We start from the raw sequence: 17,650 nt of genomic DNA, 5'->3' as shown, positions 1-17,650 counted from the left end.
AGTGTACATATAATAAATATTTAAGTAGGCATGTACTTCTATTGAAGTTTCATGATTATACTCAAAAAATTATTTACTTATTTCGAATTAGTTTTCATTATAAAAATATCAAGTAATAATATAGTACTGATGAATGCGAACAAAAAATGGTATGGCAATTTTTGGTCGTTTTATTAATTCTTACATCAACATCTTCAATTAATGTGCAAAGACCTTTCCGCAAACCTGAAAGTGATGGGGATCAATTCTATAATAAGAGGACAAATGACAGCATTTCAAATTTAAGAAAAATTAGAAACTCTAAATATGTTCCTGAATCGTTCATGAATAATAAATATAGAACCAGTACAAGACGGCCTTTTTGGACGTCAACCAAAAGATTTTATGATGCTTTCAAAACTATCCAAAAAAGAACTCCTGTAAATAAAACAATACCAATTATAAATGTTTCATTTCGTAACATAACAAAATCTCAAAAAATACAAGCTGGTCCAACTAACCAAGTAGGTCTTCAATTAAGCTTGCAAACTATAACAAACCAGAGCAATCGGATGAGGAAATTGAATGGAGATCAAATTTCCCTTTCTTCTTTGGGTGTTACTGGAGCATCAGTAAAATATGTTAATGCGTCTCTTTTTACGGAATTACCTATTATGGATCAAATGCCACTCTCTTCAAATAAAGTGGATCAAATATCTTCATATACAAGCATAAAGATTTTACCGCCTTCAAAAAAATCGTTAAAAACCAACACCACAATGAATCCTATGAAAGTTGTACCGCCTTCAAAAAAATCGTTAAATACTAACACCACAATGAATCCTTCTATGAATGTTGTACCACCTTCATTAAAATCGTTAAAAACTAACACCACAATGAATCCTATGAAAGTTGTACCGCCTTCAATTCAAAAAAGGATTCCTGTAAATAAAACAATACCAATTACAAATGTTTCATTTGATAACATAACAAAATCCCAAAAAATTCAAACTGATTCAACTAACCAAGTAGGTCGCCAATCAACCTTGCAAAATATAACAACGAAGCCCAATCGGATGAGGAAATTGAATGGAGATCAAATTTCACTTTCTTCTTTTGGTGTTACTGAAGTATCAGTAAAGCGTGTTAATGCATCTCTTTCTACGGAATTACCAATAATGGATCAAATGCTACTCTCTTCAAACAAAGTGGATCAAGTATCTTCATATACAAGCATAAAGGTTTTACCGCCTTCAACAAAATCGTTAAAAACTAACACCACAATGAATCTTATGAAAGTTGTACCGGCTTCAGAAAAATCGTTAAAAACTAACAACACAATGAGTTCTATGAAAGTTGTACCGCCTTCAATCCAAAAAAGGATTCCTGTAAATAAAACAATACCAATTACAAATGTTTCATTTCATAACATAACAAAATCCCAAAAAATTCAAACTGATCCAACTAACCAAGTAGGTCGTCAATCAACCTTGCAAAATATAACAACGAAGCCCAATCGGATGAGGCAATTGAATGGAGATCAAATTTCACTTTCTTCTTTTGGTGTTACTGAAGCATCAGTAAAGCGTGTTAATGCATCTCTTTCTACGGAATTACCAATAATGGATCAAATGCTACTCTCTTCAAATAAAGTGGATCAAGTATCTTCATATACAAGCACCACAATGAATCCCACTATGAAAGTTGTACCACCTTCATTAAAATCGTTAAAAACTAACATCACAATGAATCCTATGAAGGTTGTACCGCCTTCAAAAAAATCGTTAAATACTAACACCACAATGAATCCTACTATGAAAGTTGTACCACATTCATTAAAATCGTTAAAAACTAACATCACAATGAATCCTATGAAGGCTGTACCGCCTTCAAAAAAATCGTTAAAAACTAACACCACAATGAATCCTACGAATGTTGTGCTGCCTTCAAAAACATTGTTAAAAACTAACACCACAATGAATCCTATGGAAAGTATCGTGGAAAAATATATTAACGACAGTAAAAAGAAACTAAATATTGCGATACAAAAACTCGTTCAAAATATAAATTTCGAAGAAAGAATAGTACCTAAGACCAGAAAGATAGTTAATCTTAAAACAAATCCTACATTATTAAATATGAATGGATTAACTTTCAAAAAGAATGCAATTAAAGAAACAAAAACTAACCTTACCAATCAGAGTCTTTCACATTTACCTTCGTTAAATATGAAAGAATCTATCATTTTTCCTGAATATATAATAATTCATGACTTGGGTAATACAACTGATTTGAATAAATCCGTAGCACACCCGGAAAATGATGAGAAAATTATTGTGAAAAATTCTACTTATACGATGGATTCATCACAAAAATTAGAATCAAAGATTTCATATTTCGGTAACAAATCTGATACTAGAATACACTTTATTGAAAATATGGGTGTTTCACCAAAAACCAAATTACCATCATTGAATACTGATTTACCACAAAGTGGCTTTAGCAATACTTCTCAAGAAGCAAAAGTTTCAATTAAATTCGATGATGTACAAGACAGTGTTGACCATTATATAACTGGTCAACCAGTCAAAATAAGTGATCGGAATGAATTTGAAATGGTAGTTCTATTAGTAGGATATCGTAACCGAGAAGTTGTTGCAAAATTTACAGGAACTTTAATCGCTCCACAGTGGATTCTAACAGCTGCAAGTAGCGCAAAAGAAGATATGTTAATATATGCTCGGTCACCAAATTGTCCTGAAAAAACTTGTTACAATGAGAATATTCATAAAATTTACTATCATCCAGAATATCTGGAGATTGAAGATGAAGAAAATGATATGAAACTCTATTGTAATAATATAGCAATATTACAATTACGTAATCCTTGGCGATTTAAAATCCATTTTGCAATGATGCCAAGTAGATTTGTTCCTACAAAATTTCATCAATTATTTCAATCATGTTTGTCGGTAAATTATGACGGTTATCTATTTTGGGAGAGTCATTCAAATTTAAATGAAAATCATTTAACTAAAATGCGTGTTAATATTTTACATCCGGCTCGATATTGTACGCACATGGGATTTTGTGAGAACGATGAATGTTCCAGTTTATATGGTTATGCATATACAATGTCATCGTCCATTGATAATGGAATTTGTAAACGTGATGTAGGTAGTCCATTATTTTGTAGGAGCAATAATAGATGGGTTTTGATGGGTGTGAGAAGTAGTACCAATGGATGTTATTTAGGATTTAGATACGCAGGTAGTTCATATACCAGAGTTGATAGTTTATCTTTATGGATCAATTATACATTAGGAATTGATCATCCTTATCAATATATGTTTCCATACTACTGAAGGTTTGCTTTTGTTTTTGGAAAAAAAATTCGAAATTTGTTTTAAAATTGATATTAATGTTTGTAATTAAAGTTCCTATTTATAATAAAATTAAAATCTTTTTATTTACACATATTGATTTCTAAAGAATTGGAAACTGCAAAGACATTGAAAGAACAGGCAAGATAAAATTCTAAGGAGAAAGTTCCTTTGAAAGGAAGTTTTTAATGTTATTATTCAAATTGACATTCTATAAGAAAGATAGTTAGAAAAATATTTATTAACGCCCATGAGATGAAAACAACTTTTCTCACTCAGTATGGGTGGGAAAACTAGTTTATTACCACCCCAGTGCAGTGCTTGCATCACCGCACTTGTAATGAATTCATTACCACACTCAAAATTACTGTCAGAATGTAAACTAACAAGTAAGTATAAGTAACTTTTTTAATTTTCTATTTTTTCAATAAATCAAGGCAAATTTTAAATAATAATTATCGTTTATTTTCACATTTTAAAAGCGTAGATAAATTTTTGTATGATATACGTGTGATAACGCATTATTGATCTACTTCTGCCATAGTCCAACTCAAGCAAATTTCGTCGTGTTAATAACGCTGTTATCCCACTAGTATCGTAAATAAATAACTATTGTGAATACATACTAACAGAAAAACTCAACTTTTCATCTAATGGCTCGTTCCAAAAAATATATCATTCCAATCCACAAACTAAGTCTCACTATAGTCGATCATCGACTTGATCAATAAAAATGTAAATATACAAACTGCTTTGGATTCTTTCTAAACTTACCAATTTCTCTTGTAACTCTCTTGAACTCAATTTATTTCGCTGCAAAATGTTCATCCTTTAGGGTTTGTAATGTAAATGTAACATACAGAGCTAAGATAATATAGAATTAAAAAACAGCTCCTCTGCCTTCTACGTCGTACGTAACGTCAACCACAGATTATAATTTTTAATTTCAATTTTTTTTTTTAATGTAATAAACTATAATCTGTGACGTCAACCAATCATAGTAACTGGCTTATTGTAAATCTGTTACTTTTGTTTATAGAGTATTCTGTTTGTTTCAAATGTGTATCGGTGGCAATACCGACCTTTCACAAATCACGATTTCATTCCGAACGTGAGGGTTTGATATCCGTTTTGCACAAACGATAGGAAACTTATTTATTCAAAGACATGATTTATTCACAAATTTTATGTTCGTCTTCGAATTTAGCACAGTATAAAATAAGAATTTAATGAAGCGATTGCAAAACGGAAAACTTTAAAATATGTATTTTATTTTTAAGTACATTTGTAATATAAAACAATTATTAATTTACAAAGATTAAGGATAATGAAAATTTGTGATTAATTTTATAAGAAATGTTATTCTCTTTTTCGATTTTTAATTACATGATATTAATTCTACAAGCAATGTTGTACAAAAAATTACATATTTTCAAAATCTTTTTAAAATTAATTAATAAATTAGAATGTAATTATTAGCAATAAGGACTCCAATAATGCTTACATACCATAATTCTTCAACAGCTCGTACCAATTCTAGAAAAGGATTAAAAAATTACAGAGTGATGCTTTTAAACACTACAGCAAGCAAATTAAAGGAATACAAGGATAAAAAAATGAAAACGTTGAAATCAATTGAACAACCAAATTATACATGTTACAACAAACGAAATTCTTTTTTCTATAAAATGTTTCCTAAAATATAAATTCTATTCCGGCTTCGATAACTCGAAAAACCTTAGTAGATATCGATAATTTTTCGCATTTCTATTAATTTTCTTTGTTTATTTGTGCCTATCAAGTAAACTGCACCCGATTATGTTTCACAAGAGTGTACCTGACGCAACGGAATGTTAAAAATTTATACAAAAAAAAAAAAATTATAACATTTTACGTACTCACATGTTCGAATTCGTATTAAATAATACATCAGCGCGTTTATTTGTAATATATACAACAATAAATGACAAAACTAAAACAACAGTGCCAATAGTGATTGTTATATTTTCATGCTGTGCAGACGGTTTTAAAAATATTTGAACAGTTAATTCTTTCCAAATTGATTCAGTCCACGTACTATATTGTCCTGATGTCCAGTCATAATCTACAAATACATTTTTATGTAAAACAATACGAAAGCTTGGAATTATGTAAATTAAAAAAATTAAAAATAACCTTCAATATCAAAGGCTGGACTTTTTGCTCGTGTAAAATGTACCGTAGACTTTAAACATACTCCAGTCGTATTGCTTTCATTTATATCTCCATTCACCCATTGAAATCTAAATAACTAAAACATAAATTATTTTTAAATAACTTTGTTAAATCATTTTTTTTTCTAGTCTGGACAAAGCATTTTGATTTAAGTGCATTTGGGATACAGCGCCTTATAGAATAAAAACATTTTATAACATTAAAATATCTTTACTACTTACCGGCATTTGTGGATTGAATACACAAGATGGCTTATTTACATTTGGCAGAATATCACCAATAAAATATGCTAACGTGTAACCAGTTACAGTCGTTATCGAATTTAACCATTCATCAACTCCCACATACAACGGCAATTGTGTATCTTTTAATACCTAAAAAAACACCATAATTTTATCGAATGAGTTATTCAAAATGACCAAAATGAACAATTTTATATCAATAATTTTCTATTATATTGTACAGGATGTATACAAATGAGTCATGGACACTTTATACCGAAATTTACACTGAAAAAAGATATTATTGGATGAACTCGTCGTTAAATCAAAAAACAGATCAAACAACGGTACTCTTAAAACTTGGAAAACTTCTTTCAAGAAATTTCAACAGAAAATAAATGAGAATTTCTATAAAAATAATTTTTTTACTACTTAAAACTTTTTATAATTACTATTGTTACTTACTTCTTGAAAAGTAGCCGCTCTAAAAATTTTACAATTTGGTGATATTAAATAACAATACAACAGCTCGTCCGTCTAAAAATAAAAAACCAAATAAGTTTCAAATACAAATCAATATTTTGTATCATACATTCAAAAACTTACTAACGCTAACGTATCGAACTGTTGAGCAGGTTGAACAGATTTACCATCGTTTAAAATTTCAAATAATGTTTTAGCTAGTGCAACTGATACAGTACTTAAATGCGATTGAATTGTATTCGGTGGGATTATTGATGTTTGATTTAATGATGAATTGTAATACGTAAATTGTATATTTGCAGCATTATCATAAATTGAATGATAATATTTATTATGAAATTGCATATTATGATCGGCTAGTACAACACCCGGTACATTTGTATTATTTATGAGAAATGATTGTAATGAACTTGGTGGTATTGTATTTTTTGTTTCATTTACAGTCATTTTTATTAAATTTTTCTTCATTGTTGAAATAAAGTTATCAATCTAAAATTTTAAATTTTTCTATTAATTTTGAAAATATTTAAAACAATGAGTCTCTGCCTACAAAAATTTGTTTTTTTAATATTAATACGATTATGTAATTATCAATATTAAAATTTTAAACGTCAAAGCACACTTGTTTGAATGAAATTGAATTGCACATTGCACCGTACAAAATAAGTAATAATTCTTTTGTAATGTCTACAGCGCCGAAACTACAATAAAGAGACCGGGGCAGTACTTCTGGAGCGTATGGATGATCATTCAGAATTTGTCATTCTCGTTAAGCGTGTGCTAACATCTGAGGTAATTACTTGAGTAAACAAACAGCAAGCAGTGGTATCTCATCAGGAGATCAATGCCATTAAAAAAAACAACATTTTTGGATACGAAAAATCACAATAGCATTATCAATTTCATTAACATAAGTGTCAAATGTTAATATTACAAAATGTTTTACATAAAATATCGTGATTTCACTGAGCTTTAACGCTTTTTGACTTAAAAAATACTTATCACATAACACTTTACACTTTTACAATGACAAGTATGACAACAACACTTTTTTTTGACATTTCCACACCGCCGTTATGATAGGTTTGACCCAATCAATTACCTATTACCTCAGATGTCGGCACGCTTGAAATCGATTGACACTCAGTCCTCTTAGCATTAAAGTCCCATAGTTTGATATTGTCGAATCGACACATTGTTAAAATCAAATAGCTTTGAAAATAAACACAAATTTAAATTGACTATTAATATCGTCATTTAATTTTCATGCACATGGAGATTTCGTTGAACTCCGGTAGGAGCTATGTTGGTCAACTTGAGTCAATTTGACTTATTGTCAAATAACTATTACAATTATAACTAACCACTAACTACTGAACTTTTTTTCTGTATTACAAATCACCTTTTTATGTAACTTTCATCATAATTAACTAATAAAATGTTTGATCAAATTCAAGAAGCTATAATTACGTACGTTTGTTTGGCTTGTTGTATTTGTATATTCCATGTGGAACATATTTAGATTATCTATAACGCTTAATTGACTTAATTCAATAAATAAACTTATATCATCTAATGTAATGTTAGGAACATTATATTTAATACTGCTATCATATTCCATTGGGAATTTATTTTGGTTCATATCGTATACAATCCTCTGAGATCCAATATAATCGTACGATTCCCCATTAAAAATTACAAATAATATATTTTCTGAAAAAAAATTACGTTAACTTAAGTAATCCACTCTACTTTTAACTCATTTTTATATTGAATAGAATCTGTATTACATAATACGTACTTTTTGGGGAAACCGTTGAATCCGATGAATTAATCATCTGTTTTAGTAAATATGCAGTAGATAACAGAGTTACTAAGCCTGAAATAGGACTTGAAGCTCCCGGTGTTACTCCATCAAACATTGAGGTATCGTCTAAGCGTGTAGCTACAACAATTACTTCTGAACTTTTATTATCAACTACTTCAGCTGGTTTGTTGTCAGTATCGTTGATACTAGAAAATACATAAGAATTTAAAAAAAATTAAACTTATGCCTAGAATGTTAGAATGCGACTAGAACGAGCATCTATGAAATGGTATAACGCTTGGCGAGGAATTCTATTTAGAATTGATGAGATGCTCAATTGAAATCTACATCACTACCTAGTTAAAATAAAACAAAATGCTAATCTAAAAAGCAGCCTTAAATCCATCATTTTCTATTGAAGATTCAAAGCCGGTTTTAGGAGGGGCATATCTGGGCGATCGCCTAGGGCCTTTCAGTAAGAAGGGTCTTGGATTTGAATAAGAATTGATTGATTTACAATTTTTCTTCGTAGTGACGGCGTTAACCAACATAAAACGCTGGATCGAGTATTTTTACGAGCCCTTCGATAACCTCAAGACATCACTTACGTCAATGATGTAAAAGAAAATTCTTAAAAAATTATATTCCTTCGCTTAAAACTCAATTTAGTTATTATGAGTTCATTTTCTTGTTTTTAAGTTATTATAAACGACAATACATTTCAAAAACCAAGGCACTTGACCATACAACTTAAAAAATTCCTAAAAATCTTTTAAATAAATATTTGCTTACCTATAATTTCCACGTGGTAAAAGCAAGCCATATACGTTTTGATCCCCAAGTGGATCACAAAATTTCACAGGTTTTAAATTATTAACAATATTTGTCCGTCGAATACAAGTTTTCGAATCCGTTGTAGCAAACATAAAAGCTTTTAATTCGATAGCGCATAACGATCGAAATCTTTGATTAAAGAAATCAAAACTATTAAATTTCTCATAACAATCGGTAATTTTTTTAACATCTGTATCATTTGTTATAAGAAATATTGGAAATGGGAACTCTTCAAATAATAAGCCGCTGCCTAAAGGATTCCATCCTCCTGATGCTGCATCACATGTTCCATTTAACGATGATCTTGGATTCGGGCATTGGTAATCATGCGAAAAATCCATAGGAATAGTTGTATCATTTCGCATAATAACTCCCGATATTTGTTCGGGAAAATGATTTTTTAATTTAGTTAAAATATCACGAGTGAAGAGTTGAGGTGGTATTAGAGGCATGTACGGACCTGCAGTACCATTTTTTAACAACGAATCAATATCAGCTGGAGTGTTTGCAATATGTACGATACCCGTTGACCCTTGGCGACGTGCTAAAATATATTTAAGTCATTTACAAGACGCCGTAAACGTTTCAAGAATTTATGTATTTAAAAAAAAAAAAGAAGATTCCAGTTGAAATTCTCATTTTGTTTAATACAAAAGTTGTTATACTACATGTGAAAAATACAATACTCTCGGATGAATATCGTAGCAAAAAATTAATATATCTATTTTTTTTAAAAGAGTAATTTAAATAAAAGTAAAATATAACACTCGATTTCCAGGTACTCAGTCAACTTAGTTTTCAAGTAGACTAGGTACCTCAAACCACGGACCCTGATTCTAATGATAAATGATTCTAGATGGGATATCTAACAATTTTTTTTATTACAAGATTATTTGTACACAATCGTGGTGTGTACTCAGCGTATCTTAAAATGAGTTAGTCAAAAGTCGAATTAACCTGATTTTACGGGTTAATATAAATCTGACTCACGCTAGAGACCCGCGTGTGTACGAACAAAGCCATCCTTTTATTATAATATTCTTGAACTAGGGCAGTTTTATTAAAGATAATTTGGCAAGGATAATTTTGCTACGATTTTTCCCAGGATTCTGTAGTCTAATGGTATTATTTACAATAATGGGTGCAGTTATGGTACAGACTTACAAGTACAACCAACTTGATGTGTTCCATTTAATCGTCGAAAACATGCCGCATTCCCATCAATTTTTTCATACATTTTATCCTTTGTCATTCCCCCATTTGCTAAAATTAAATAGAATTAGAATATCATGTAAATAAAACTACAAATTAATGAATAAATACCGGTACATTCATAGATATGAGACAGGTCATATTTTATTAAGTCATATCAAAAAAATAACCTTTTCATTTAAAAATTTTCTTATTAAAGTAATACTTACTCGTATCTATATAAATTCCTATGAAAATACATGATATAAAATAAAAATATTTAAAAAACATGACTTTTCCTATTCCTAAACATTAGTAAGGTGGTGACAGTTTTACTTTGGTTTTGACATAAAAGCAGATAAAACTGAGAATAAAATTTATGAAGAAATAAACATGTTACCTCCATGTAGAGGTTATAAAATTCATAACCCTCGTACAATTGAAATTGATACAAAATAATAGGTTGGCTGATAAGTCCCCGGTCTGAAACATAGATGGCGTCGCTAGTATTAAATGCATATTATTTTTATATAGTACCAACCTTCAAATGATTCGTGTCAAAATTTGACGTCTGTAAGTCAATTAGTTTGTGAGATAGAACGTCTTTTGTGAAGCAACTTTTGTTATTGTGAAAAAAATGGAAAAAAAGGAATTTCGTGTTTTCATAAAATACTGTTTTCTGAAGGGAAAAAATACAGTGGAAGCAAAAACTTGGCTTGATAATGAGTTTCCGGACTCTGTATTTTTTGATTTTTCCCTTCAGAAAACAGTATTTTATCAAAACACGAAATTCCATTTTTTCCATTTTTTTCACAATAACAAAAGTTGCTTCACAAAAGACGCTCTATCTCACAAACTAATTGACTTACAGACGTCAAATTTTGACACGAATCATTTGAAGGTTGGTACTATATAAAAATAATATGCATTTAATACTAGCGACGCCATCTATGTGTCAGACCGGGGACTTATCAGCCAACCTGTTATTAAGCTCTGAAAATCAGCAATTTAGTTAATTCATTAAAAAACACAATTTAATGTGAACTATTAAATTTGGATGTCACAGGGTAACGTCCTAGGGTAAAGGGGATTTCATAAAAAATGCACATTGGGGGTTAAAGGTTTTTTAAAAATCTTGGAAATCGTATGACATAATTAATGAATGGCCCATTAAATGTTTTATTTCTGAGTAAAGAAGTATATTTCCAAAGCTTTTCTGGCAAATATATATATATACAGTATGTCCCCGGATAGAGGTAACTGTACTTGTAAATTCTCTTATTTTGCATTTTAAGAAAAAAAGTCATTCTTTATAAGAAGTTTTGCTTATTATGAGAAGTATGTAGGAATATTTCAAACTTCTAAATAATGTATAGGGTAGCCAAAAATAATTACCTCTATCCGGGGACACACTATATATAATTTTGCGAAAAATCTTTAATCTTTACATAGAAGTTATGTGGAGTTAAAATAACATTTTTCATAAATGACCATGGTAAATTTAACATACTTTATTTGATTTTACAATCAACAGTTGTTTGAATGACTAATATTGGTATACTTTATACATAGTTTTAGCTTTCATTTTATTTTTACATGACTGTAACTTTGCGCATGCGATTAATCGCTGTCATATAAATTCAAATAGAATTGGATGGTGATGATATATTTAGTGGTTGGTTAAAAACAAAAAAGTTTCCACTTTTCCAGCTAAAATAATTATACTTATACAAAATGGGGTCTTCAACGTTACCAATAGCTCGGATTAAAACAATCATGAAAAGTTGTCCTGATGTAGAAACAATTGGTCATGATGCATCTGTTATTGTCGGAAGAGCGACTGTAAGTTGTTTTTGGTTATAATCATTTACGATATTTTATTAACTTGTTAATTAAAACTTTCATATTTTGTAGGAGCTCTTTATTTCGCATCTGGCTGTAGAAGCATATAAAAAATCAGCTGGGAAAAAGTTGGATTACAAAGATATAGCCGAGATAGTTCAAACAGATGATCGGTTAGATTTTTTGCGGGAAATGGTACCACGAAAAATCACTGTACGGGAATTTAAAGAATTATTGAAACGAAAAAATAGGAGATCTAAAACAGAAGAGGTAAATGGTAGCAATGGAAATGGTGAAAATAGTGATAGTTCCAGCAGTGAAGAAAGCAGCGACGACGATGATGACGAGAGTGAAAGTAGTGAAGATAGTGAACATTCTACGTTGTCGTAATAAAGGATTTTATGCGTATTTTGTATTTTTTGCTCATGCTTTTGTATTTGGTTACCATGTAACTAATTTTTTTATTAAAACTTAAATAATGTTGATAATGGTAATTTGTTTACGCGTTTGATTTTCTCATAGATTAGAGAATGATATATTTTGTTCTTTATCTAAAATAAAGCCTACCCTTATAAATTTATAACTGCATTTTCACGATTGAATCTGAATCTGATGGCACTTTACGTGTTGGATTAAACCATAAAATAAAGGATCTTTATGTATTTCCAGCTGATAGATACCCTACCTAGCGGTTAAAATAAGAACTATCATCAGTGGTTTTTCTTGACAAGAAGTATAAGAGTAGTACAAGTACAATTTGACAAGTACTAATCGAGCGTATGCTAGCTCATTACGTTCACCGAGAATAAAATGTTGAACTCCTGTCATTTGAAAGACGATAGACCGAAAAAAGAAACGTATAAACACGAAAATCGAAGAACTTGATTTTCATAAATTCAACACAAGAGCCATGATTAAGTTCTCATTTTTCTTCATTACCGGACTTACCTTTGTCATTTCGCTTCATTATGAACTCGCGGTATATTGGATAGAGCCCAATGTAAATCCTTTTCTTGATTTTGAATTTTAGCTATCTCCCTTAAAACCATAAGTTCGGATCGATTTTTAGCTAGCAGAAACGTTTTTTCTGGGTTTAAACTAGATTGAATGGTTCAAATTCTATAATGGATATTGTTGTTACCACTAATAAGAATTGAACTTATTGAAAATTTTACTGTACCTATTCTACCCTGCCACCTAAAAATTAAATTAAATCACTTTCAGAGTTAGGATAACAAGGAATATTTGAGGTATCTCCTACTTGGCTCCTACACAATCTCTATCGAGCAATTTTAACAAAAACACACCGGATCTGTTAAATACTAAAGTAGAAGAAGAAGTAGAGAATGCGGAATGCGAAATTTTTATGCGGTCGTAAGTGCTACATAACGAAGAGAGTTAAAAGATAGCTCCTATTCGTGACTGATATGATATTGGTTCAAGATAGAGACAAAATTGGAACGTTATTCTTTAGGTTTGTTCCTAAATATAAACCGTGATTGGCAGGTTGATACCGTAAGTAATTTTATGAATTAACAAACAAAATGTTTCGACCGGTTGTTTGTTGTTTTATAAAGAATAACGTTAGTTGTAATATAAATTTAAATTTATCTTTCACCAATTACGAACATGAACTGTTATTTAGCTCCTTGCATCAGATATAACACCTACGCATAAAATTTCGTAATCTGTAGAACGATATCTATTTTTAGTATTCAAAATGGCATACTGTGTCCCATTCCATAATTTTTGTTAAAATCGTTCGATCTAAAATACAGCAGCCAAGTGTAAACTATAGCGGGACAGCATATTTTTGGATTGAGAAAATTTACACCAAATTTTAATTTAAAAACTTTATTTATGTAAAACAAATTTATACATTATTTTAGAATATTTTTAAGTATATAGTTTATAAAAAATAATACAACAATTATTTATTCTAATTGAATGACTAAAATTTCCCTTACGAAACAATTGGACGGAACCCTAATAAATTCAAATAGAATTTTAAATGCGCACAAAAAGTCAAAAATATGATTCTTTTTAATTTTAAATATATATAAATTTGTATTTATTGCACCGTTAAAAAGTGTTATCATAGATTTTTTCAATTATTAAACAGCTAGTTTTAATATCAAAAAATTCAGTTTCAATAAAAACTGGCAATGGAAAAAACACCACTAGCTCAATATATTAAAATGTACTGGAATTTGTACACTTTCTTTTTTGTTCATTAAGTACAAACTAAAAATGAATTATAAATAAATTTTTCATATGAAAAATATTTAAATAAAATTCCTTACGTATTTTTTTCGTTTATAAAAATATTTTTCATATGGTCATCCTTACATTAACCTAATTGGACCATTATCTATTTACATTGTTGGTCATGAATACGAAAATAAAATGAGTACGAACGGTACATAATCACACACTTATTGAAAAATATTTTCATATGAAAAAGTGTGGAAACTGTTTTGCAAAAGTTAAAAATGAATTTCAAAACAACAAATTTTAAAAAAATTTCGATAATATGGTGCGTTTAGCTTATTTAAAAGATATGCATCTTTATATATAACACCCCTTTCAATAATTTACCAACTAAAACGCTACTCTTGATTCTAATTTTACCCGCAAACTTTTTAATGTTGCAAAATCGTCAAATTGAAAGTGATATTTTGAAAAAAATTAAAAATTTTGAAAAACGTTTGTTCTGATGTCCTATAATTAGTGCAATAAAAATAATAATTTTATCTGGGAAAAATTATTAACTTTGACTTGATAGACTGTAAATAATTATTTTAGTTGGAAAAATGCTGAATGTATTTGTTTCAATTTTTGGCAAAGTACTTCGTCAAATCAAAATGTTTTAGTCCCTCAAAATAACAATCCAAGGTTTCCATTAAGTATTTAGCCAAAAAAGAAATAATCATTTTTCCTCTGGTGAAATTCGTTTTTTTTTTTTTTGTAGGAAATCACAGCTAGTAATTTTTCCAAGGATTGGTTCAATTCTTTAAACTGTATATTTAATATTGCATTTCATAATAAATAAAGGAAATATACATTAGTTCTCATTTTATTCAAATTCGTTTCTTCATGACTTTTGTCTTTATATTATAGAATTTTTTTAAATAATTAACCATCCTGTTAAGTTTCATAGTCTTTTATTTTGTTTGAACAATATCATTTTAAATAATATACAAAAAAGACACTACAAAACACAACAACAACCTATCTAGAAAAGTACCAAAAAAAATAATTAAATGTCTTTTAATTTTATTTCAAAAATTATTCTAAATTTAAGAGTCAATTGTTTAAAAAAATCAATCTAAAAATCGAATTGTTCAAAGCAAATTCATAACATAATTGGGACAGAATGGCATATCGTTTTCTTTCTTTTTTTATATATTTAAATATAAGACTTTTGTGTTGTTTTACTATTTTGTGATGGTATTCAATTGTAAATTATTGTCTGCTGATTTTGAATTTCCATTTACTGGTGGTATATTATATTGTGGTGTGTTCAGCCTTAATGTACTGTGCGCATGTGCTGCTTTTACTAATCGCCATACAGCAACAATTAATAATAAACTACCAATTATATAAAATCCAATCATTAATGATGTTCGCGCAATTGGTGGTGCTATTGTTGCTAAGTTTAGTAGATTTGTTACTTCTTTTGGAAGACCACTGATTCCCTAAAATAAGAAAAATGCATTTAATTAAAACACATATAAAGCAGTCGGTTTAATCCAAAATACAAAAAAGCATTATGATATGAGCATCCAGCAGCTTATTGCCCTTTTCTAATAAAATTGTTACTATTTAATATTTTACAAATTTAGTCTGCTATGTTTTTCTACATGCATTCGATTAAATAGATACTAATCAAATCTTAATTGTCGAAAGCGGCCACGTTACAGACCTTTGAAATTCTAGATCATAACTTATGTCACAAACGCGTAATGTAACTCTAGAAGTAAGAATGTAGTCTTTTTAGATATACTTACTTCTTCGAACCACATAATGGGGAAGACAATATCTGGAAAACTGGCGACTTGTTTAATGTCGATTACTTGACTAACAGCTAAATTAATTTGTACTCTTGCTTTCGCACTTAAAGCTGTACCCATTTCCTAAAAAAAAGATTAAAAGTTTAGAAAAAAAGCCTTTTCAAGAAACGACTTAAATATAAAAATTACGTACTGGTTGAACATCCAAATAAAGCATATGTTTTTCTGGGTCAGCTGGAGAAATTCCTTCAAATGCTGTTCGTAAACTATCATCGGCCAAATAGAAATGCGGGAATGAAATCATAATTGGTGAATCTGCAAAAATATGAATTGTAAACTTGTAAACTTAATCATGGAGAAACTTGAGCGAAAAAAACTTACCGTATTGACATAATGATACGTTAAATAATCCATTTGGAGCACATGGTGGTCCATGTGGGCAGAAGCACATATTTTCTGGTTCTTTATCAACACTTGCGAACACATTTTGTGGTGGAGTAAATCGGTATCCTAACACATCGTCTTTAGTATTGACTGTTTTTAAATACCTATAGAAATAATTAATTCAATATTAATTTAAGTTAAAAATTGTTTATTTGTACAAAGATAATTTAAAAATTCTTTGCAGTATAAGCTTTAAAAATTGTATGTATTAAAAATTTACTTACTTTAAAGGTAAAAGCCGACATAAGTCTTTGTCATAAATATAAAGTGTTGTATCTTTTGTCATATGTGGAGGGAATAAGGAACCATCAGAACCGTTTAATGCATTACAAGCATCTGTTCTCCAATGTGGCAAATGTGTATTACCATTATATGTGTCAATTAAACCGAATTTTGTAATGTCATTGGCACCAGTAAATACTGTTACTACGTCATTGGATGTTCCATTTTTCTGAAAATAAGAATACAAATATTTTAACATTCAATTTTAAAAATTATCTATAAGAAAACTAGAAGACTGTCCGGGAAAATATTTTTTGATTCGATTCGATAAATTAGATGGATCTATATTTATCAGATCAAATTAGATAGTATGATTTATGAATTTTGATCAATATAGGTGTAAAATTGAAATCAATACCAAAAATGTGCAATTTTTTTAAATCAATAAATAAAATTTTACAATTTTGGTATTCATTACAGTTTTACACCTATATTGGATCTCGAATGGATACAAGAGATACCCGTAACATGATATTTAAAAATTATAGTAAAAATACTTACACCATACATCAAACCAAATTCTTCATACGGTAATTTTTGTTCTTTTGGTACAACATCTTTAGCTAGTTTTAATAGTGGATCTTCGTATCCCCATAACAATTGTCCAACAGAAACTTCAACGAACGGTTTAATTTTTAATATATCCATAATACTAGCCATAGCTAACCGAAGGAAACGTGCTGCATGTTTTGATTGTGATGTGGCACTTAACATTGGTATATTAGGTACGACAACTACATCATCTTCAGAGCCATATGATGCTTCTTCATCAAATACATAGATTTTTCTTTGATTGAACGATACTGTTCCATTGTCATTGAATTTAATGTTAACTTTTTCCCAATCTTCACTGTAAAACAAAGAAAATTTTATTAATTATTAATTTTTCGAAGGAAAAAAGTTTTAAGGTAATGTAAACCAAACGAAAACAATTCCCTTTACTTGCTAAAAGATAGA

General features: G+C 29.4%; 3 protein-coding genes across 5 annotated transcripts in view; 1 reads left to right on the top strand and 2 right to left on the bottom strand.

Annotated features, from left to right (window-relative positions):
- Positions 1-4,839: 4,839 nt before the first annotated feature.
- LOC123300361 (nicastrin) lies at positions 4,840-10,477 on the bottom strand. Its single transcript, XM_044882927.1, has 11 exons — positions 10,343-10,477; positions 10,086-10,184; positions 8,880-9,465; positions 8,082-8,293; positions 7,755-7,993; positions 6,404-6,769; positions 6,263-6,334; positions 5,798-5,950; positions 5,538-5,652; positions 5,265-5,466; positions 4,840-4,898 (listed from the first exon to the last, which is right to left on the bottom strand). The coding sequence occupies exons 1-11, from the start codon at positions 10,401-10,403 to the stop codon at positions 4,880-4,882; spliced, it is 2,124 nt and encodes a 707-aa protein (XP_044738862.1). The 5' UTR covers positions 10,404-10,477; the 3' UTR covers positions 4,840-4,879.
- Positions 10,478-11,781: 1,304 nt separating this feature from the next.
- LOC123300365 (DNA polymerase epsilon subunit C) lies at positions 11,782-12,448 on the top strand. Its single transcript, XM_044882934.1, has 2 exons — positions 11,782-11,954; positions 12,027-12,448. The coding sequence occupies exons 1-2, from the start codon at positions 11,847-11,849 to the stop codon at positions 12,342-12,344; spliced, it is 426 nt and encodes a 141-aa protein (XP_044738869.1). The 5' UTR covers positions 11,782-11,846; the 3' UTR covers positions 12,345-12,448.
- Positions 12,449-14,472: 2,024 nt separating this feature from the next.
- Positions 14,473-17,650, bottom strand: part of LOC123300364 (scavenger receptor class B member 1) — a 98,086-nt gene continuing 94,908 nt past the window's right edge. For all 3 annotated transcript variants that reach the window (XM_044882933.1, XM_044882931.1, XM_044882932.1), the window contains exons 4-9: positions 17,195-17,543; positions 16,636-16,862; positions 16,349-16,515; positions 16,161-16,282; positions 15,965-16,090; positions 14,473-15,652 (exon numbers count right to left, since the gene is read on the bottom strand). In XM_044882933.1, coding sequence (XP_044738868.1) covers positions 15,392-15,652; positions 15,965-16,090; positions 16,161-16,282; positions 16,349-16,515; positions 16,636-16,862; positions 17,195-17,543 — 1,252 coding nt within the window. In that variant the 3' untranslated portion in view covers positions 14,473-15,391. The remainder of the gene's footprint in view (positions 15,653-15,964; positions 16,091-16,160; positions 16,283-16,348; positions 16,516-16,635; positions 16,863-17,194; positions 17,544-17,650) is intronic.

The sequence above is a fragment of the Chrysoperla carnea genome, chromosome 5 (assembly GCF_905475395.1).
Source record: "Chrysoperla carnea chromosome 5, inChrCarn1.1, whole genome shotgun sequence".
NCBI lineage: Eukaryota > Metazoa > Arthropoda > Insecta > Neuroptera > Chrysopidae > Chrysoperla > Chrysoperla carnea.
Note: the sequence above shows the minus strand (reverse complement) of the source record. Positions and strands in the feature narration are given on the sequence as shown.